The sequence below is a fragment of the Galeopterus variegatus genome, unplaced genomic scaffold, assembly GCF_000696425.1.
Source record: "Galeopterus variegatus unplaced genomic scaffold, G_variegatus-3.0.2 Scaffold4678, whole genome shotgun sequence".
Classification (NCBI taxonomy): Eukaryota; Metazoa; Chordata; class Mammalia; order Dermoptera; family Cynocephalidae; genus Galeopterus; species Galeopterus variegatus.
The window spans coordinates 206,173-229,619 of NW_007730789.1; the positions used below are offsets into that span (position 1 = coordinate 206,173).

The 23,447-nt window shown below is 39.9% G+C and overlaps 1 protein-coding gene across 1 annotated transcript in view; it reads right to left on the reverse strand.

Annotated features, from left to right (window-relative positions):
• Positions 1-19,504, reverse strand: part of GMDS (GDP-mannose 4,6-dehydratase) — a 205,682-nt gene extending 186,178 nt beyond the window's left edge. The window contains exons 1-5 of the mRNA XM_008588124.1: positions 19,442-19,504; positions 18,338-18,506; positions 13,786-13,830; positions 5,636-5,723; positions 833-942 (exon numbers count right to left, since the gene is read on the reverse strand). Coding sequence (XP_008586346.1) covers positions 833-942; positions 5,636-5,723; positions 13,786-13,830; positions 18,338-18,424 — 330 coding nt within the window. The 5' untranslated portion in view covers positions 18,425-18,506; positions 19,442-19,504. The remainder of the gene's footprint in view (positions 1-832; positions 943-5,635; positions 5,724-13,785; positions 13,831-18,337; positions 18,507-19,441) is intronic.
• Positions 19,505-23,447: the final 3,943 nt, after the last annotated feature.

Genomic DNA, 23,447 nt, shown 5'->3' on the forward strand with positions numbered 1-23,447 from the left:
AGACTATTCATCCGAAATAAGACTATTGTATTTGTCATTAAACAGCAAAAATGACCATTTCCTAGACTATTTTTGACTTTAAACAGAGTTATTTGCTTTTATTTCTAAGCTCCGCTAACCATCCTGATTGAATAGGAATCTAAATAGAACTCATATCACCCCTGGCTTCAGATCTCACTTACTCAAGTGAGCAGAGGGACACAGAACTAAGCAGACCACTGGAACCCTGCGGATGGCTGTGCAGGCTACTGCAAGTCATTCCACAAAGACACTAAAGGGAGGCGTACGAACTACCAGAGACTCTGAATAATGGGAAAAATCGACACGAGCTGTATCACACTGAGGGGACAGAAGCCAAAAAGAGCTTTTCTTCCAGTGATTTTTACTACTCACAATAAAAAGCTAATTAAGCTAATTCTAACATATTATTGGGATTCCAAAGAAGTATTACTCTCTCAGCCAGAAATATGGCCACTACCAAAAATTAATATTAAAATAGAGTTACATCTTCCAAAATTTTAACAAAACATTACGTTCACAGTGTGATTTGACATGGCTGAAAATACAACCAAGGGAACAACCCAAAATAAATGAACACTGCTATTTCAACATTAGCAATAAGATTATTTTATATTGCCCAATAACAGAGTATACACTTTTTAAAAATCTATTAGTATTTCTAATAGGATTAATACCCAAACTAATATTGATGATTAAACTTAAATACTAGGAACAGTGGTTGTATTATTGTCTTGAGAAGCAACAGACACAAGTAAAATACAGAACACATAGGAACACAGCCAGAGAAATCATGATAATGTAAATGGCTTACTTTGACGTGGCTCTGGGCTCCGAGGTTGTAGATCTCCGTAGGCTTCACATCATTAATGATCTTCACAAGGCAGGTACTGTCAGTGAGATCACCATAGTGCAATTTCATGTCTTTAGGATTCAAAAACATACTATTAGATAGAAAAAAAACAACGTAAGTTCCATTTTAGAAAATTCAAATGCATATTTTAAAAGTCTGAAAACCAGGGTCAAAATGGAAGTGTTATATTTGATGGTTCTGGAGCAGCAGAGTATAGCTGTAATCTTGAAAGAATCTAAGTAGTAGAAAGATACTTATATATGTTGCCTGGGCTGTAAAAGATCTGTAATGGTAAACTCAGATGAACTCTTTAAAAAATCATAATATCATGACAGATGTTACACAATTAACATAGAGTCCCAGGTGGTTGTGAGATGTGTTATATAAGAGTGAGATTCAGACAAAGAAAACCTTGTAATAATGTATATACCCTCTAAAGAAATCTATAACACACTGATGATATTGAAAACTATTCTGTATTTGTTCAGATACTTTTATCTAGCGATTTTTAAGTACATTATAAACATCAATCTTCAAGCCATCCATGAAATGTCTGATATAGTGGCCTAATTGGTTAAACGACAACTGGCCTCTTAAATTGGCCTCCAACTTTTAAATCTAAGCAGATCTTTACTCTGACTTGTTTTATCTAGCGATTTTTAAGTACATTATAAACATCAATCTTCAAGCCATCCATGAAATGTCTGATATAGTGGCATAATTGGTTAAAGGACAACTGGCCTCTTAAATTGGCCTCCAACTTTTAAATCTAAGCAGATCTTTACTCTGACTTCTTTAGTATAACAATTTGACATGTGTAGAAGGGTATTTTGCTAACTTAATCTTCTTATTTTTACGCAATATTGATCTATATCTAGGTCCAATGGCAGTACCGTTCTGCATCTTGCATTTGCTAACTTAATCTTATTTTTACGCAATATTGATCTATATCTAGGTCCAATGGCAGTACCGTTCTGCATCTTGCATGAAAATAATGATAATTTTCAAGGAAGATGCACTTTAATGACTTAACCATTAAGGTGAAAAGGCTTTTCTGTAGACAACTAGATCCTCTTCCTGATAATATCACTACCTATGTAAGTAACCCAAACCCTCAAATATTCAGGGGCTTCAAATACTCAGGCGAAAACAAAATCACTTATGGTTTACAAGCTGACTGTATTGTCCTTGCTGGCTGGAAAAACTGGACAAGTAATGCAGGCTGAACTTGAAGGTAAAAAGCCCTGTTTCCTAGTCCCAGCTCTGCCTTCTTCACGGTGTGTAACCCTGATAAAGTCACAACCTCTCTCTGCCTCCATTTCCTCATTTGTAAAATGGTCTCCCTAACAACCTCATGAGTTGCTATAAAGATTAAGTGAGAAAACACTCTAATTGTGCTATGTAAACTGCACAGGTACATACAAATTTATTAACAAAAATGGCAAAGCAACTGCAAATGTTGACAATGATCTATAAAGTAATTTAAATATAATTCTGATTGCCATCTGTTTTTGGACCTGTCTTCACAAATTATTTTAAAAATCAATTGAATGTACAAATATTGTTTAACTTGATTAAATTACACCAAATGAAAAAAGCAAAGGAGCACTCTGTCAATATGGAGCTACTCTTGCTTGAGGAGACAGGGACACCTGGAGAGGGTTGATCAAAGGCATGTCTTCCCTCGGTCTTTCCAAGTCACCTGCCCAATACCCCTGCAACAGCTGAACCCCAGTGACGCTATGACCTACAGAAGAAAGCAGCAAAGGTTTTCAAAGCATACAGATCGTACTCAATGCAGTAAGTAACCAATGGGTAAAAACAGTTGTGACTTGATGGGCTTGAGAAAAATGACATTTGAAAACACCTTACCTGAAGATAGAAAATTATAGGAAGAGATTTTAGAAGAAGAAAATGACTTACTTCCTTCAATATGAGCCTGGGGGTTCTTATACAGATGCTCAATTCGACCTGTGTTGAACGAACTGGAACGCCGTACAATTCCATGGACCTGAGTTTTTACAGTGTGGAAGGATAAAAGTAAGTTATAAATGTGCACTGAGGATTAATAAGCAACTCATAAGTTATTTTGATAATGCTTAGCTTTATGAAAAATATAAGTATTTACAAACACTATTTTTAAATCATTAGAAATAGTTCCACAGCTTACTTTCTCCCCAACAACCTACCAGTACCCTACCTCTGTCTTTCTCCAGTGTTTTTACTGCCAATTTCAACAAAAGTAATTAGATAATTATGTGACTTCATGCTTAGTTGTAGATACTCAAATGTCTCCCTTTCCAAACACACACACACACACAGCCCTACTGCTGACAAAAATATCTCTTGTGTTTGAAACTGAAGACAGACTACGAGAGTCCATATCAGTAAAACAGCTTTGTGGCCTATTCACAGAGCATGAGGCCACAACATCTTTCCAGCGTCCTCAGCCCTACTGCTGACAAAAATATCTCTTGTGTTTGAAACTGAAGACAGACTACGAGAGTCCATATCGGTAAAACAGCTTTGTGGCCTATTCACAGAGCATGAGGCCACAACATCTTTCCAGCGTCCTCAGAGTTACTGCCTTTTGCATCTATGAGATAGATATATTTCTGGAGCCACAGATAAAATCAAGAGCAGTTGCTATTACGCAGCTATGTGGAAATGTCAGAAAGCTAAATAGCAGAGGCTGGTGACTAGACTTATGTACTACTAGATTTAAGACATGAATAAAACTCAAATGAAGAAAAAAAAATTTTTTTTAATTTTTATCTTGACTTAACCATGATAAGTGTGTGCAGTGGGGGGAAGTCGTTGGAACAGGAATGCATACCTGTCTGATACCAAAGAAAAGACTATTTGTGTCTGACACATAAGAGAAATTGTTCCAGTCCTGGCCCCACTTCCTTCTTGTGTCAAGATTGCTCCCTTTGTGCTGCCAATGCTAACACCAGCTTATGTCACCAGCTGCCCAAGTTCCAGTTCTACTAGTGGCAGTTTTAATCCTTGACTTATTTTAGAAGTGTTCCTTCTAATGCTGGATAGGTTCATTTGCAGCTGAATACACTTCTATATTTTAACTCAATCGTTTTCTGTCTATTTCAAACCAAAATTAATCCTTGGCATTACTCGAATATTCCGAATGCAAGGGGGAAATTATAAGCACATAAGACTTTCTTTCAAACAGAAAGAAATGTCATCGTCATTTCATATGGCATACATGGGAAATTGACTTTTGCAAAGGATACAACACACCCACAATTAATAATTCTGTTGGTTAGTTTGTTTAGCCAAAGAGAAAAGCACTTGTCAACACTATTTTCCAAAAGAACTAAACCCAAGAAAAGTTGGGAAACATGAAAATATTTTAAGACAGGAACATCACAAACTTGGTTGACATTTAGGAGGCAGACATTAAAAACTAGGAAACGTTGAAATGAGATTTGGCTATACATACCCATTTCTTAATTTAGAAGTGGAGAATATAACACAAATAATAGGCATTGAATTTATTCCACTTTATGGTCTTCAATTTTTCAAATTGTTACTTAATTGTAAAGTTGAACTGCTCTACAAACTTAATAATTTTTGTGTAATAAAAATCAATTTCAGGGCCAGCCCGGTGGCGCACTCGGTAGAGTGCGGCACTTGGGAGCATGGTGGCGCTCCCGCNAACTTTTAAATCTAAGCAGATCTTTACTCTGACTTCTTTAGTATAACAATTTGACATGTGTAGAAGGGTATTTTGCTAACTTAATCTTCTTATTTTTACGCAATATTGATCTATATCTAGGTCCAATGGCAGTACCGTTCTGCATCTTGCATGAAAATAATGATAATTTTCAAGGAAGATGCACTTTAATGACTTAACCATTAAGGTGAAAAGGCTTTTCTGTAGACAACTAGATCCTCTTCCTGATAATATCACTACCTATGTAAGTAACCCAAACCCTCAAATATTCAGGGGCTTCAAATACTCAGGCGAAAACAAAATCACTTATGGTTTACAAGCTGACTGTATTGTCCTTGCTGGCTGGAAAAACTGGACAAGTAATGCAGGCTGAACTTGAAGGTAAAAAGCCCTGTTTCCTAGTCCCAGCTCTGCCTTCTTCACGGTGTGTAACCCTGATAAAGTCACAACCTCTCTCTGCCTCCATTTCCTCATTTGTAAAATGGTCTCCCTAACAACCTCATGAGTTGCTATAAAGATTAAGTGAGAAAACACTCTAATTGTGCTATGTAAACTGCACAGGTACATACAAATTTATTAACAAAAATGGCAAAGCAACTGCAAATGTTGACAATGATCTATAAAGTAATTTAAATATAATTCTGATTGCCATCTGTTTTTGGACCTGTCTTCACAAATTATTTTAAAAATCAATTGAATGTACAAATATTGTTTAACTTGATTAAATTACACCAAATGAAAAAAGCAAAGGAGCACTCTGTCAATATGGAGCTACTCTTGCTTGAGGAGACAGGGACACCTGGAGAGGGTTGATCAAAGGCATGTCTTCCCTCGGTCTTTCCAAGTCACCTGCCCAATACCCCTGCAACAGCTGAACCCCAGTGACGCTATGACCTACAGAAGAAAGCAGCAAAGGTTTTCAAAGCATACAGATCGTACTCAATGCAGTAAGTAACCAATGGGTAAAAACAGTTGTGACTTGATGGGCTTGAGAAAAATGACATTTGAAAACACCTTACCTGAAGATAGAAAATTATAGGAAGAGATTTTAGAAGAAGAAAATGACTTACTTCCTTCAATATGAGCCTGGGGGTTCTTATACAGATGCTCAATTCGACCTGTGTTGAACGAACTGGAACGCCGTACAATTCCATGGACCTGAGTTTTTACAGTGTGGAAGGATAAAAGTAAGTTATAAATGTGCACTGAGGATTAATAAGCAACTCATAAGTTATTTTGATAATGCTTAGCTTTATGAAAAATATAAGTATTTACAAACACTATTTTTAAATCATTAGAAATAGTTCCACAGCTTACTTTCTCCCCAACAACCTACCAGTACCCTACCTCTGTCTTTCTCCAGTGTTTTTACTGCCAATTTCAACAAAAGTAATTAGATAATTATGTGACTTCATGCTTAGTTGTAGATACTCAAATGTCTCCCTTTCCAAACACACACACACACACACACAGCCCTACTGCTGACAAAAATATCTCTTGTGTTTGAAACTGAAGACAGACTACGAGAGTCCATATCAGTAAAACAGCTTTGTGGCCTATTCACAGAGCATGAGGCCACAACATCTTTCCAGCGTCCTCAGAGTTACTGCCTTTTGCATCTATGAGATAGATATATTTCTGGAGCCACAGATAAAATCAAGAGCAGTTGCTATTACGCAGCTATGTGGAAATGTCAGAAAGCTAAATAGCAGAGGCTGGTGACTAGACTTATGTACTACTAGATTTAAGACATGAATAAAACTCAAATGAAGAAAAAAAAATTTTTTTTAATTTTTATCTTGACTTAACCATGATAAGTGTGTGCAGTGGGGGGAAGTCGTTGGAACAGGAATGCATACCTGTCTGATACCAAAGAAAAGACTATTTGTGTCTGACACATAAGAGAAATTGTTCCAGTCCTGGCCCCACTTCCTTCTTGTGTCAAGATTGCTCCCTTTGTGCTGCCAATGCTAACACCAGCTTATGTCACCAGCTGCCCAAGTTCCAGTTCTACTAGTGGCAGTTTTAATCCTTGACTTATTTTAGAAGTGTTCCTTCTAATGCTGGATAGGTTCATTTGCAGCTGAATACACTTCTATATTTTAACTCAATCGTTTTCTGTCTATTTCAAACCAAAATTAATCCTTGGCATTACTCGAATATTCCGAATGCAAGGGGGAAATTATAAGCACATAAGACTTTCTTTCAAACAGAAAGAAATGTCATCGTCATTTCATATGGCATACATGGGAAATTGACTTTTGCAAAGGATACAACACACCCACAATTAATAATTCTGTTGGTTAGTTTGTTTAGCCAAAGAGAAAAGCACTTGTCAACACTATTTTCCAAAAGAACTAAACCCAAGAAAAGTTGGGAAACATGAAAATATTTTAAGACAGGAACATCACAAACTTGGTTGACATTTAGGAGGCAGACATTAAAAACTAGGAAACGTTGAAATGAGATTTGGCTATACATACCCATTTCTTAATTTAGAAGTGGAGAATATAACACAAATAATAGGCATTGAATTTATTCCACTTTATGGTCTTCAATTTTTCAAATTGTTACTTAATTGTAAAGTTGAACTGCTCTACAAACTTAATAATTTTTGTGTAATAAAAATCAATTTCAGGGCCAGCCCGGTGGCGCACTCGGTAGAGTGCGGCACTTGGGAGCATGGTGGCGCTCCCGCCGAGGGTTCGGATCCCATATAGAGACCGGTCCGCTCACTGGTTGAGCACGGTGCAGGCGCGACACCGAGGGTTGCGATCCCGTTACCGGTCACGAAAAAAGACAAAAAAAAAAAAATCAATTTCACATATGTACATATGTGTATATATATATATATACATACACACACACACACACACACACACACACACACACACACATATATATATATATATAGCAAAACTGGTATCTACCACCAAAGTTGTTTCTGAAATACAGATTTCTCAGATGTAAGTGCTTTGTTTCACTGGATAGAGAGGAATTCCTGTGTTCAAAAAACAGATAATTTAATTTTGACCAAAAAAAAATGATATTTAGGCTATCTTCCCTTGACGGCTAGATTCTGTGTCACATATTCTAACAGCCCAAAACACAGAGAAATGTCATGTAGATATCCATTACACAGACATAAAAAGCTTTGATAAAAATATTAAATGATCTTGATGGATTCAGAGTGAAAAGCAGACAACCACACAAAGTTACAGCAAATCAGTAACACAGGACCTTATTGTCACACTTATAACCAAAAGCATTAAGCCCTAGTGGGTTGGGGAGGGAGGGACGGTTAAATACAAAAATGTGTTTTAATTTCCCCTCACTCCCAACTTTTGGTATGTACGTACAGGGAAAGAGAGACCTGCCAAATGCTTAATCCATGACAGAAGGTATTATTCTAAGAACTAATGAAAGCTGAGTCTGTCTGCCTCTGAGACAGGTGAAATACAAACTTTAAGTCAAGCCAAAATGTGTGCAAACTGCGTAATCTAGTTAAGAATTTGAGATTAGAGGCTTTCTCTTTACAGAAGGGATGTGGATGGGGTTTTTTTGTTTGTTTTTATAAGGATTTGAGGAGAAAAAGAGATGAGGGGTTAGAAAACCAAACTGAAAAAATAAGAGAGCTGAATTTGACTTTATATAAACTTAAAATCATTATTAAATTACAGGAGATCAAAAACAAAATATAATTCTGAAAAACTGAGGTCTTAAACAGAAGTGGGTGTTTTGACAAATTTCATGTCCCTTTTAACTAGGTGATGAAAAGGAAAATTTCAAGTTCTCACAATGTCAGAATAAAGTTGATTTGACATCAAAACCTAGAGTCAAATTAGGAAATATGATGTAGAAATGCCCTATTATTTATTATGACCAGGAAAACAAAATTATTACCAATGGATTCCAAATTCTTTAGTGTCTAGATTTCTCTGAGAGGCAAGGTTGCCTCCTAGGGATGGTTAATGCCACCCACCCACCTTTTGAAATACATATATTATCTAGGTCATATCAACAGCTAACATTTATACAGCAGTGACCAAGACACCTTTCTTTATAGACATTAAATTACTTGATCTGGGCCGGCCCCGTGGCTCGCTCGGGAGAGTGCGGCACTGGTAGCACCGAGGCCACGGGTTCGGATCCTATATAGGGATGGATGGCTGTTGCGCTCACTGGCTGAGCGTGGTGCGGACCACACCATACTGAGGGTTGTGATCCCCTTACTGATCCAAAAAAAAAAAATTACTTGATCTTCTCAGCAACCTTACTATCATTATTCCTGTTCTACTAACAAGGATGCTGCTTGAGACCACACAACTAGTTATTGTTAGTGTCAAAAGGTAGCCTTGGTCAAGCCTGCTGACACTCACTATAGTTTCAAAATGGAATCCATGAAAAGCTTTGCCCTTTTTTCAATCAAAGCATCAAGGCTTCTAGGATAACCAACAACCCAGAAAAAAATATTTCAAGAATTCTCACAGACCAAGAAAGGAATGGAACTCCATGTTCTAAGAAATAACCTCCCAAGAGATAACAAACAATCCTTATATCCCACCTCTTTTCTGTTCTGATACTCCACACCAGAGATGGTGGTTATAGTTCCTTTCCTGGACAGGAAACCCACAATTTACCTACTATTTATTTTAAAATCTGGTATGTTGTATTGCAGTTGCTACCAAGTTATTGAAGACAGATTTTTTCATACATTCCCAGATAAATTTTGGCTTTTAAAAGATTCAACTTTTGGGCCGAGCCCGTGGCGCACTCAGGGTTCGGATCCTGTATAGGGATGGCCGGTGCGCTCACTGGCTGAGCGCGGCGCAGCCGGTCTCAAAAAGGACAAAAAAAAAAAAAGATTCAACTTTGTGTTTTATTTCTCTGGTTTTCCTCTGTACTTGCACAAAATGGGTACAAAAGTATGTTGTTGGCTTATTTGCTAACGATAGTGCTGGGAAGGCCCTTGAAACTAGAATGTGCTTCCATGTAAAGCTTCGCTTCTGTCGATTTTCCTTTGTCCCTTCTGATAGGAAGGAATGAGCACAGCTCTCGCATCCCAGGCAACAAAATGTGCCTGCTTTTCAGTAATGTTAATTAATGAATCAGCCTAAGGGGGCTTGTACAAATCCTGACAAAAGGCCTGTCAGCATCAGGTACCATCACTCTGTCACAGTATCTGACGAACGGAATCCCGTGAATCCCACAGAGCTCTACTGGCTGAGTGTGTTCCATGTACTGTCTTACCTCATTTTCACAACCTCAGGAGATAGTTATGCCTATCATGTGCATTTACAGAAAAGGAAACTAAGCCTTAGAGGGGGCAAGTGACTTGCCCAAGGCCACAGGGCCAGCAAGTGGCAGAGGAAGATTGAGACCCAGGCCATCTAGTGCCTGAGCCCAAGGGCTCTCTTGCCCCCGTGGTGGACCAGCTTGTTCACTCCCCTTTGCCCTGCGCTCGTCAATGGGGCATAAAGGAGAATGCTCCCTTACACTTCAGCAACGTGTAGAATTAAGTATACAAAGAATTTAAAGTGTGATTTTCCATAAAACTTGACAATTCTCGGTTTTCCTCATCATGAGATGAAATCTATTGGTACTCAACAGCACGAAGGTCAAGGGTTCAGATCCCTGCAGCGGCCAGTTGTCCTCCCCACCCCCCAAAAAAGAATGAATGAGTAATAGATCCATTCTCTTTATGTTCCCCTTGATGTTTAATTCTGAGCAAAACTCAAAAAACAAGCAACATTAAAAACTGTCACTTTAAACCTTTAAATAGAATCTCTTCTCAATGAGAACTGGACCAGGAATAAAGCAATCTTTCCCTTTTTTACTTTAAATGGTTCTTTCGGAGCATGATCAGATGTGTGGATTTCAGTGGCACACTGGATGGCCAGGCCCCAGGGCTTCAGGAATTTAAATGCATTGGAGATCACCCAAGATAATTAACCACAATAACCAGTCCATCAATATAAGCTATTCCTTTTCAGTCATCAGCAAATGCCTATTTTTGCTTTAAGGTTAGCTAAGCTTTCTGTACATTTACTTTGCTTTTTGACTAGAGAAAAGGAAAAGAGTGTATCTAAGTGTGCTGTGCCAATTCCATACATAGGGCTTGTTCCTGCCCGTGTCGCTCGTCACCTGCATCTGCCACACTGGCTCTGCTCTTTGCTTCCCCCCAGCTGAGTGCTGCTGCCCCACACAGTCCATGCTCCCCCAACTCCTTAACAAGAGGCTGACTTGCCACTGCTAGCCAATCCAAGTGTGCCTCTTTCTTTTCTAGGAAAAACACCTCAGTCACAGCATCAAGCCTCTTCTGCACAGTGTTTATCTATTCCTGGCTTCCACTTTGCTATCCCCAAGTATGCTGTTTCCAATTGTTTCTGATCTTTGTGACATTCCTTATACAAAGATTAGATTCAAAGTAATGCGACAGCTTGGAGAAGTGAGGCCCCACAAAATTAAAATGTCTTCAGACACCTTATTCACCTTTGCCGTATGATTAAATCAGTTGCCCAATCTCACATGAGCCTTCGGTTGCAGTGGTTCTCTATCTGTAGTAGCCAGGCAAGCAGTATCAGCAACTAGGGACAACTTAGAAAGGACAATTCCCAGACCTCTAAAATAGCTTTGTGTCTCAGCAGGAGCTCTGGGTGATTCTGATGCACACCACAGGTTGAGAATCCGCTGAGTTAGAAGTCTGTACTCATCCAAAATTGCTGATGTTGACCCTCTGGGTTCAGGTGTAGACAGGTATATCCCTCCTTCATCCTACTTCATGCAATCTACTAAGCCTATTATTTTGTTCATGGTCTTGAGGAACCAGGGGCTGCAGCTGATAATTCTGGAAATTTTCTAATGGAGCCAATTTGAAAAATCACTCTAACATTCACTTTGACTTAAGCAAAAAAAGATAAAGCCTGCTCCACTACCAGATTCCTCTTAATAGCTTATTCTCTAATTACAGCAATCTCTTAAAATTGAGGACAGCAGGCTACTAAAACTGAATATAATACAGATAAACACCCTTTCGCTCCCGCTATCTGTACAAAGCTCACATTTCCCCTGGACTCACTTCTGCTCATGCTTTGTAGCTCTGTCCCTTCTCCCTGTACTGTCAATCCTGCCTCCTTCTATCAATTTACAGATCTTACTCCTAAACCTTTCTTCTCACACCAGTCATTGTTTCAGTGATAAATTCCTCCCATTACCTATGTTTTGCCAAGTGGGCCTTCTATTGTCTTTGTATCAGAATCAAAACTGCTCTTTTATAATTTCAAATGTCAGGAAAACAATTCCAGCTCCCGAGACAGTCCTAGGTTCTCATTGCATCTATTTTCAATTCTTTCATCCTACTTGTCTTCTGAAGTCTGGCAGTTCCTTAATGAAAGACACTTAAATGGAGCTTTGCCGTGCATGTCTTCAGCCTGGCCTTTTCCAGTTACACAGCGCCGCAGTGCCACCGCCCCTCCTGCCTGAGAATGGTTAACATCCACACAACCCAGGCCCTGTCACTGGCGTGCATGTCTTCAGCCTGGCCTTTTCCAGTTACACAGCGCCGCAGTGCCACCGCCCCTCCTGTCTGAGAATGGTTAACATCCACACAACCCAGGCCCTGTCACTGGTCCACCCATTATCACAGCACACTGCTATGCTCCCTTGTCCTCTGGACTAGATACAGACACTGCCTGTTGCCACCAGCCTCATCTCCAGTCTCAGTCCCCCACATCCAACTAGAAGTAGCTCTCACTTCTGATATGCTACCTCGACCTTCAAAACTGCAGCCACTACTGCTCAGCTAGCTCCACACAACCACAGCACTAATGCCTCTCTAGCCACCAAACACCTCTCAGCTGCTCCCAAACATCCAAAACATGGTACAGACATCTCTTTGCAAAACTTTCCTTTTAGTACTTATTAAGGCGTTAGGTTAATCCAGCCTCAATAAGCATCAGTCTTTCACTTAAACCAATTCTTTGTGCTACATATTACCTACTATAAAACTCTCTGCCCTGTAGAATATGTATTTCTCTGTGTGTGCATGTGTACTTTCATAATTGCACTTGTCTCATTTTGACATTATCGCAAGATGTAGAACTGGCTATTAGATAAGGGTACAGAAAGTGCTAAACACATCTGCTACTACATCTTAAAGTCTAAGAGTCGAGAATCTTAGAAAATTAATTTCCTTTTCTTCTAATGCTGTTAGCATTTAGATGCCAAATTCCCTGCTATTGTTTTTCCATTTGTGCCAACTGCACATTTTTTAAACAAGGTATGTACAACTGGAATAAACAGACAATCCAAAATTATTAGTGTAAACATTCCCAAAGTAGGTCAGAGCATATGGGCCCCTGTGTAGACTTTTGTTCTCTATATAGCATGAATTTACATACATGTATATATCTGAAAATGTTCTAAAAAACAAAAAAAAATCACTGCGCTATGTCAGATTTAATATATAAAACGCTTGTTTAAGGGAAGGAGAAAATGTTGGAGGAGGAGGAGGAGAGATCAACATCGAAGTGCAGCAGCACCAGCTGCAAATGCAGACGTTTTAGCTTTCATAAAACACATGACAGCCTGTTAGAAAGCAAAAACCTCCAGGTGTAAATTTTTCATTCAAGTTTGCCAAATATCAGATTGGTTTTTATTGCTCTGTGCAATTTCCGAATTAAGTGACTTCACTGTGAGTGGGACTTTTTTATGTAACTCATTACATCATAAATTAAGCCTAATAATGGGACAGCCCTGGCCTGCACAAGGGACTGCTTCCCCAGCTGGTACAGGCAGCTGCAGTGCAGCTCGAGGCACAGGCACTGCAGACGCACAGCACCCGCAGACGCACAGCACCCGCAGAGGCAGAGCACACTAGAAGAGGCTACATGCTGTGGCTGAGCTGTTTTTCCTTGAAAAGAAAGAGGTACACTTGGATTGGCTAGCAGTGGCAAGTCAGCCTTCTTTTTTTTTTTTTCCCTTTTTGTCTTTTTTCATGACCGGCAACGGGATTGCAACCCTCGGTGTTGCGTCCACACCTCGCTCAGCCAGTGAGCGGCCGTGGGATCCGAACCCTCAGCGGGAGCGCCGCCGGGCTGCAGTGCGCCACCGGGCCGGCCCCGCAAGTCAGCCTTCTGCTAAGAACCTGGCTATTGGTTTCAGTGGAGAACATACGCGGGCAGCGGGCACAGAGAGCCTGCCGTCTCAGTCCATCACCCACCTCGTAGCCTTTCTCCAGCAGAAACTCGGCCAAGTAGGAACCATCCTGGGGAGAGAAGGAAAATTGAAAATCATCAGACCTACTGTGGCTGCTATAGAAAGGTGACCTTGAGTTTTGAGAAAAGCATTAAAAGGTTACGTGAACTTAAGTTAAGAATCATGGCAACCAAAATAAAAATAATACTAAACATGATGATAACACTACCCGGTGTTCCACTACACACAAAGCATTTCCACGGGCAGTAGTATTTCATTTGAGCTCCACGGAAGACAGAGGAGAAACTGAAATCCAGGGAAGTAATGTGGAGCTACAGAGAGAACATGAAGCTCAAATTCAGACGAATTTGTGTTTAGGTTTTGCCACTTTCTAGCTGTGTGAAATATACAAAATATGGGTGCAAAGCAGAATGCCTTGGTGCTTAGGAACATCAAACAGAAATTTTACTAATTCTGGGGGTGGGGAGAGGGTGTAAAATTGAAATTGCTTGGGAGGGGATGACATGGGAGTTAGGGGGCTTGGGGAGAGGGAAGGGCGAGTGTGGAGAGGTGGCACTGAACACGGGGAATGGCACTACGGATAAAGCCTCCACAGTGGAATGGAAAAGGCAGGGGGGCAGTGGAGGAAAGTGAGCATCTCTGGGAGGTCGGCCTTCCAGGCACTGCAGGGAGTTGGCTGCCACTAACCCAAGAATTCTGGAAAGTCACTTGAACGGCTTGAGGGTTTTATGGGGGGAGGGAGGGATATGATCACATTTGTATTAACACTGCATATGTATGCACATCCACATACGAACTTTTAAAAGAGGGAAGATATTCATTACTTAATAAAATAGTAAGTAGTTCATTTGTATTAATCTTGAATCATGTAGTCAATTCCTACTTTAAGATGAAGGTGTCTGACTAAATACTGAGATTCTCAACTAGTTTTTAATAATTCTTTTAGAAATTTCTGGGGTAGGGGTCTCTTATTTAAACTGAAATATTTCATGTGCCACTTTCAGGGAAAGAAAGTGTGAAGGACATCTAACTAAACTGTTAACAGGTCAAAGCTGAGAAATCACCATTCTAGAGGTGCTACAAAAAGTCACCAGGCTCTCTCAGAAAATGCATTGGGTAGACATTTTGCAATCAATCCTGAAATTGCTCTTCTGCTTTTAGCCCAAGTGTGGGGTCCCCCTCCACCCCATCCAGACTTAAACATGAAAACGGGAGGCTGCAACTATTGGAAGTTTGTGTGCTTAAAAGCTGTTTGGGAAGTTTGGGTTTTCTTTGGTTTCTTCAGTTTCAAAAAGCTTAAAATATCCCTTTGAGCTTCAAAAGTTCCTAGCAGATATTCCAGGAAAAAGAAAAATGAAGCAAGCCTTATTATTATCATCACTTGACCTAAAGCTGGAATTGGAGACACACTATGGGTCCTGAAAATGACTGGGCTGCCAAGGGAGTGTTTACTACATTAATGCAGAAGACATGCATAAATTCAGGCAGAATGACAAGGCAAGGCATACAAGGGACACATTTTGAGGTTCATTAAAACCTCCAGATTTTCTTCTGACTTCTTGACATAAATATTCTGGTTACAGACTCATGTGGAGAAGAAGAGAAGCGGTTTGGCACATTTCTTTTCATCTCAATCTTACAGTTTGAGTGGTTTTTACATACCCAATGTCCGAGCTGACCCATTCAGACCAGGGTAAGCCAGGTCAGCCTACACGACCATCAAACGCTAGAGTAATCAGCAGTGCTACACATCAATCAGTGAGAAAACGGCTGAACAGAAAAGTATTTGTAACAAGAACAATAATTGGACAGTAGATTGGAAAGCCCTGGGAAACATGAAGTTCTACTGCTGTTTTGCTTTTGTCATTTTGAAACAGGCAGCACGATACTTTTCATGTTTTATAATTCTCCTGGAATAAAAAGTTAAAGTGCTTTGTCTTCTACCATAGTTGCATAGAATGTTTAAAAAAAAAAAACAAAGGCAGAGGTGAGCACGCTGTAGACCCCTCGGGTGGGGAGAGCTGTGATTATTTAGAAAGCTGATGTGAAACAGACCTGACCAGTGCTGAACCCTGTCAATAAGGTCTTGTTCTTCTCACCCAGGCCCTTCTCAGACTTTCCAACCGCACTGGAACATTCTGAACCAGCAGTGGCACCCGCTTCCTCCTCACTTCCTTGCCAGGCCTCTCAAGTGATAGGGCCCGCGCTGCACAATGAGTGGGAAACGAGCCGAGCAAGGCTCCTGGTCTCTGGCCCAGGGAGCCTAGCTTCCTCCCACCCCCTCGTCCTCTCCCCAGGCCCCTGGGGGACTCCAGGGGAGACACAGTATCTGAGCAGGCAGACGTCCACCAAGCCAGCAGGATGGTTGTTTCCGCTTGCTCCTGAAGCACAGGGCTGATAGAGAATGCTCCAATCTGACTAATGACTGAAATGTCACAGCAACTGAGAACTTGCAACTAACACTTGATGCCTCTGAACCCAAGGAACAAATAGACTAAATCTCCAACTGGTTCACTACGAGCACCATTAATCTGGTATAAATTCCTGCCTGAGTTCAATCCTTGTTACAAAAAACATTTTAATTGAAAAGATAATGTCCCAATGTGACCCTTTTAAATTTAACTTTACACATGGTTATTAAGGGTATCTATTTCATGTTAAATGCCCTACAGTTTTAAGCAACACCATAGCTTTAACATTTTCAAGACACAGAAATATTTCCTATCTTACTATCCCAAGAGCTTAGCTAGGAAGGTAAGCAGCCATGTGGCATCTCCAGTAACTGAGGCATGGTGAGGTTAGCCAACTTGCCTAATATCACACTACTAACTATAGACAAAGCCTGCACTAGGATCCAAGTCCTTTCATTATTTTGAACCAGGAAATAATCTCCTTCCTTACCCTCCTCACTTGGGACCTACCCAAACATGTGAAAACCCAACAAAATAATAAAAGACCATAAAGGATTCATTTTCAAACTAAATTGATTTAGTCATTTTCTATTATAGGGTGTTTTATGGATTAAACAGTGCTTCCAGTTTTAATCAAGTGACCCAAACCCAGAGAAGTCATGTAATTTTAGAGCACTCCAGAGCACAGAAGAGGGAGAAAGGATACAGTGCCTGAGATTTCCCAGGTGCTGGTTTGGGGCACTTAAACCGTGAAGTGGTGCAGTGTAATTTGGAGGTGGACGCAGACTGGTGGTGGACGTGTGACGGGCTGTAGGGCTGAGGGGGCAGAGCCCCTGCCCAGGGTCCAAAAGGGCCAGGTTTCAGTATGCCTCATGCCTATCTTGTTCTTCGAAGGGGGTGGAGCATCACTTCTCAAGGAGTACTCAGAAATGTTCCAGATAGAATCACATAAAAATTAGGAGTAATTCCAGAAATTAATAGAATTATATTTTGACTACGATATGAAAACTACCTAAAATTTCACATCTATAAAAAGCTGAAGGAAACACAGAAAGTTTCTCCCTCTTCCCCATAGCCATAGATTGCTAGAAAAAGCACTGACCAACCCTCATATCCATACCCCACCCCATGCAAACACATATGTGCCTGGCAGGCCACCTTCCTGCAGTGAAGAGAGACTAGTATTTCTTTTCTCTCTTCCAACGTGGATGCACTTATAGCCCAGACGGGCAAATGAAAAGGAATTTTCTTAAGTGCAATTTGAGAACCTGGCCCTCTGAACTGCATGCCAAATCATACTGTATGTTTCTGCTTAAGCACCGTTTGGCAGCTTCTTTGAACAGGATAAGATAAGTAGTATTGGGCTAAAGAAACCATGCCACCGATAAAATGAATTTCTTTGTTTAGATCATCTCAAGCATCAGGAAATAGAATATCTCTTCTGTAAGAAGAGAAAGTAATCATTTGCACTGCCTTTTATGCTCTTTAACTCTATATATTCTAATTACTTTTTTTAAAGTATCTTTCCAGCTAATCAAAATTATAATATCTGTATTCTGTACCTTCAAATAAGAGATATACAAACACCTCAATAATTAACAGAGGATGCTGCTTTGGATCAAAATGAAAACTTCCAATGATTTAACCACTGTGGTGTGAAGTGGTTAGAGGCAGAATATATTTAAAAAGTATTTACAACTGGCTCATGTATGTAGCACAAATCAATGGATAAAATGTCAGACTCCCAGAACTCAAAAGACTATGGGTATTAATTAATCCACCTCTCTTATTTTACAGATCAGGAAATTGAGACTGAAAACAGTTAAATGTTTAGTATACAGACACACAGTTAAGAAGTAGCAGAAACTGCACCAAAAAATAAATAAATAAAAAACAGGTCTCTGGACTCCCAACCCTCAGAATTTTGCACTAAAAAACACAATAAAGCGTTACCAGAATGAAGAATGAGAATAAAACCCTTAACCAGTAGAGTGATCATTCACTGATTGACTGGTAGAAAGGAAATGAGGACACCATTGATATTTAAAACATACAAATAACTCCCATCTCCCATAGTCTTTAAAGTTGAAGTATTTCTCCATAAAATCTGCTGTCACCAAAGAACTTTCACTTCTTTTGACTTACCTCCTGGTAGAGAGGAGCATAGCAATCCAGAAAACATGGCCAACAACCTCTGAATAATAATGGATTGTGGGAGCAGCTAAGATACATAACCACCCCGTCCCTCTTGGTGAGTAACAGAGCACTTCAAGCAGGTGTCCAGTAAGCGTGGCTTCATAGCCAAACACAATACCTTCAAATAAATGGTGATGAATGTAAGGTTAATATCGGCATTTTAGAAAGAGGCCAGATACTTCCAGTAATCCTACACAAAGGTCTACCATGATCCAGAATCCTTTCCCCCAACACATGCACCATTTCAAAAGGTTAAAATATTAAGTTTCATGACCACGGGCAGTCAAAAAAAAAAAAAAATTTACATATAGAAAAATATCAGAGGAAAGAAATAACTTAAAAGATTAATTTTAAAAACATTTTTTCCCAATTTGATAGGTTAAAAAAAAGCATAACTTTTTTTTTTTTTGATTAGTATTAAGACTGAAGACGTTGGTGTTTGTGACCTTACATACTATTTCTTCGGGGAATTATTTATGCTTATCTTTTATATTCTTAACCCACTTTTCTAATAGGCTATGTTTTGTCAATTGATTTATTCTCACAAGTATCTATAACATGTATAAAGTTGACTAATTATCATCCCCAATAAAAACCACTCAAAAACTGGTATTTCAAAATACGTTTTAGCAGATGTTCAGTGGCAGAAGTCCTATAACAACACAGTTTAAAATACGTGTTCCTTTCAAATTGCAAATGATTGTTGGAAACGCTTAAAGAGCATGCAAATGCCAAAATGTGCACTCCAGGTACCTGCACAACCTAACATTTGTAATAACATTAACATACTAAAATAAATTTCTGTAATTTAGGCAAATACTATAAGGAAAATAGGTCTAAAGTGTTTAAAACAAGCGGGTAGAAAGGAAGCAGTTGCTGATAAGGTATAGAAAGACAATTTTTAATTAAATGATTAGGAGACACAGATACTCTTACACGTACAGTCCAAGAAATGTTTTAAAAGCCCCAAGAGTAAATCTAAAGGCACTTTTTAACAGCCTACATGTGTGCTGGGTGGTGCACAATATGGAGACACACCGAGGGTGAGTCTACCTGCTCATCTCCACAAGGAATACTGTATCCCACTGGTTTTCTTTCTTTTTTTTTTTTTTTTTTTTTTTTTTTTTTTTTTAATATATGCTCTTCTGGTTTGAACCTCTATTTTTCTTTCTCTTCCACTTCCACTTCTCTTCTCCCATGCTTGCCACTCATGCTGAAGTTTTTATTCTACAGAGGGAAAAAAAATCCTAGTGTGACCTGCTATTACTACATGTGATAATCGTAACAACAATAGCACTCAGTACGCGCCGGGAAGCTCTAAGTTTCCCACATTCCTTACCTTTTTAAATCTTCAGGATAATCCTATGTAGATGGTACTAGTATTATCTCCATTTTACAAATCAGGAAACTGAGCCAAATTGAGACTCTGTAACTTGCCCGAGGTCTAATAGTTAGTTGGTAGAGCAAGGATTTAAACTATGTATATTTGTAATGAATTATTTATATGGCAATTTGATGGGCCTGGAGATATTTTAACATAATATTTGGTTTCTATATAATTTACTAAGAATGAAAAGTAAGCTGATTAGTGAATATCAAACACCTACTTGGGGCCATAGGTGTTATGGAATGGAGAAGGACAGGAAGGAAATAAGAGATTTAGTCCCTGCCCCATTGCTCTGAGAAGTATCTGGGAAACCAGGCGTTTCCTGGCCGAGATAGGGTTATGCTTCAACACTGGCTGGGACCTCCAGATTTCACACGCATCAGCACACTCACACGTGGACAGGATGAGAATAATAAGCAGGTAACCTGTACAGCTAATCAAAACGTTTTGCTATTAGGCAACACCAGCAGATGCGTGAGTCATGGACAAAGGGTGGCAAGACTCTGGGGATGAAAGGAAAGCTATGAAATACTACCACACTGACCTCTTCTATACTGGAGAAATAAATCACCATAGTTGAGCACAAAATCAAGGTTGGGAAAAAACAGAGGAAATACAAGAAGCATATCCCTGTCGAAATGCTTTTAAAGATCTGCCTAACTGGCCAGTTCAGTGCTGGTGTGAATAACTGCTTCCAAGTTTAAAACAGTATACTAGCTGAAAGTTTATATAACTCAGGGCTCCAAATACATTGATACAGATTTGTATAAAACTGCTTTTTCGGAGCGGGGACTGGCCAGTTAGTTCAGCTGGTTAGAGCACAGTGTTGTAACACCGGGGGGTCAAGGGTTTGGATCCCGTACTGGCCAGCCACCAAAATCAAAAAACAAAATTAAAAAACAATTTTTATAAATCCGTAAGGGAAGCTAATAATAAATTACCAGTAAAATGTATGCTTAAACAATAATTTCTTTGCATAAATAGCTGTATATATATGTATGCATTAAAATTGTACAAATTTTGAAAAGAGTTCATCTCCCTTCCCCTTTCTCACTATCTCTCAAAGTGACAGTCCATACAATTAAAGGCTGTTTCTTTGCAAAGTAATGCTTACGTAGTTCTAAATACTCAAATGATTTATAGAGGAAATGATTTTTTGCAGGTACTCTAAGACAGAGCTGTGCTTTGTCCAGTGTTCAAGGCCATGCTTAATGAAAAACTTTAAATTTGGAAGAAAAAAACTAGTATTGAAAAGAGAATTATGAAATTTTAGTATCTACCTGATTTATTAACACTTCCTTGGGCATTTATTTTCATAATTTGTGTCCTGGCTAAGGCAGGAAGACAAAACAAATGTCCTTTTGTTTATGGCTTTAAAAGGTCATAAAAATAACAAAAGAATACACAAGTATTGATGACTATATCTTTCCTCATTTTACTGTACATTCATTTAACAGGTTGCTATTAAATGTCACTGACAGTTACACACAGAATTTAACTATTTACAACTATTCTTGTTCTTTTTACCCAATTTCTTTCAGGGATATAATTAATTAGTATTATCCAGTTAAGATTGTTCTTAAAATATGAACACGTCATGATAGAAATGCTACTCATTGGTTCCCTGATGCATTTCAGATCTGCTCTGCAACTACACAGTCCCCCTTCATGCAGAAACATTGTAAATCACTGAAGAAAGACATAGGTTAACTGAGTAACTTAAAATCACTGAAAGACGAAATTCAAGCATATGTGCACACAAGTATAAATACAGAAACTTGTAAGCACTTACCCAGAAGCCTGCAGATAATAAAACTAACAAAGCTAACAAATATTCAGAGCCTGAGGACAGATATAGTGTTGTAGGAAGACTAAGTCACCAAGGACAAGCGGAGGTGCTAGTGAATACAAAGAATGTTGACGTTACTGGGTATGGTGTCTAGGTTTCAGCTGGTAAAACTCAATTTTGTGGGCTTTTCGTGTCCATCTGAAATTCTTCTTTGACACATGTAAAATACTGGAAAATATCTATGCCACAGATAAGGTATTTTTGCCTACAAATTTATAATATTTCTTTATAAAATTTCAAGTCCTCTGGATGAAGGGTATAAAGTATTAATTAGACAGTGAATCATATTATTGCACAACTTATCTAAAGAAAAGTACTTGAAATTTTTCAAATTTCAAATCAATTGATCTTTGATACTGTTAGAAAGGTCATGTAACCTACAGGCAATTGTTTGGTGACTTAACGAAAGATCTTTAAGTTTTTGTAAAACATATTTTTGCCTTTTCTTATAACTTTCTAATAAAATTTTCGTAACTAAAATAATTTCTTTTGGGCCGGCCTGGTGGCACACTGGAGAGTGCGCCGCTTGGGAGTGCGGCGGCGCTCCCGCCGAGGGTTCGGATCCCATGTGGAGACCGGTTCCCGCTCACTGGCTGAGCGTGGTGCGGGCGCGACACTGAGGGTTGCGATCCCGTTGCCGGTCCCCGGTACGGGCGCGACACCGAGGGGTGCGATCCCGTTGCCGGTCCCCGGTACGGGCGCGACACCGAGGGGTGCGATCCCGTTGCCGGTCCCCGGTACGGGCGCGACACCGAGGGGTGCGATCCCGTTGCCGGTCCCCGGTACGGGCGCGACACCGAGGGGTGCGATCCCGTTGCCGGTCCCCGGTACGGGCGCGACACCGAGGGGTGCGATCCCGTTGCCGGTCCCCGGTACGGGCGCGACACCGAGGGGTGCGATCCCGTTGCCGGTCCCCGGTACGGGCGCGACACCGAGGGGTGCGATCCCGTTGCCGGTCCCCGGTACGGGCGCGACACCGAGGGGTGCGATCCCGTTGCCGGTCCCCGGTACGGGCGCGACACCGAGGGGTGCGATCCCGTTGCCGGTCCCCGGTACGGGCGCGACACCGAGGGGTGCGATCCCGTTGCCGGTCCCCGGTACGGGCGCGACACCGAGGGGTGCGATCCCGTTGCCGGTCCCCGGTACGGGCGCGACACCGAGGGGTGCGATCCCGTTGCCGGTCCCCGGTACGGGCGCGACACCGAGGGTTGCGATCCCGTTGCCGGTCCCCGGTACGGGCACGACACCGAGGGTTGCGATCCCACTGCCAGTCAGTAAAAAAAGACAAAAAGGAAAAAATAATAATAATAATAATTTCTTTTGCTATCTCTCCATCTAAAAATGATTTCCTCTTTTTTGCATGAATCTAAGACATTTTATAGATGGCCACAGTTACAAGCTCACAACCTTAAAAAATTTAAATTTGTTGGACATTAAATTCTGATTTCAAGTAACTAATTGCATCAATTCTTTCTTGACCTTTGAGAGGAAATTTCTAACCAAATCCACTACAGATTTGTTGAAAATGTCTTAATATTGCCCACTTAATTCTCTTTAAATTTTTTTACACAACAAACAGCTGTTTGGTTTTGCTGTGGCATAGCAAATTGCAAATGACATTCATCATGAAATCCCTAGTCTCGTTTTGTTTTCACTGCCCTGATCACAGTACTAGTTTCTGCATCCGCTCTCAATTCTGCAGCAGTAGCATGCCTTCGTTTTAAATTCAAAAATTTGTACATACTTATTTTAACTAAAAAGTTTTAATTACATATTAATTAAAATAATAAACATTTCAATTTAATTACCAATGACAATGTACA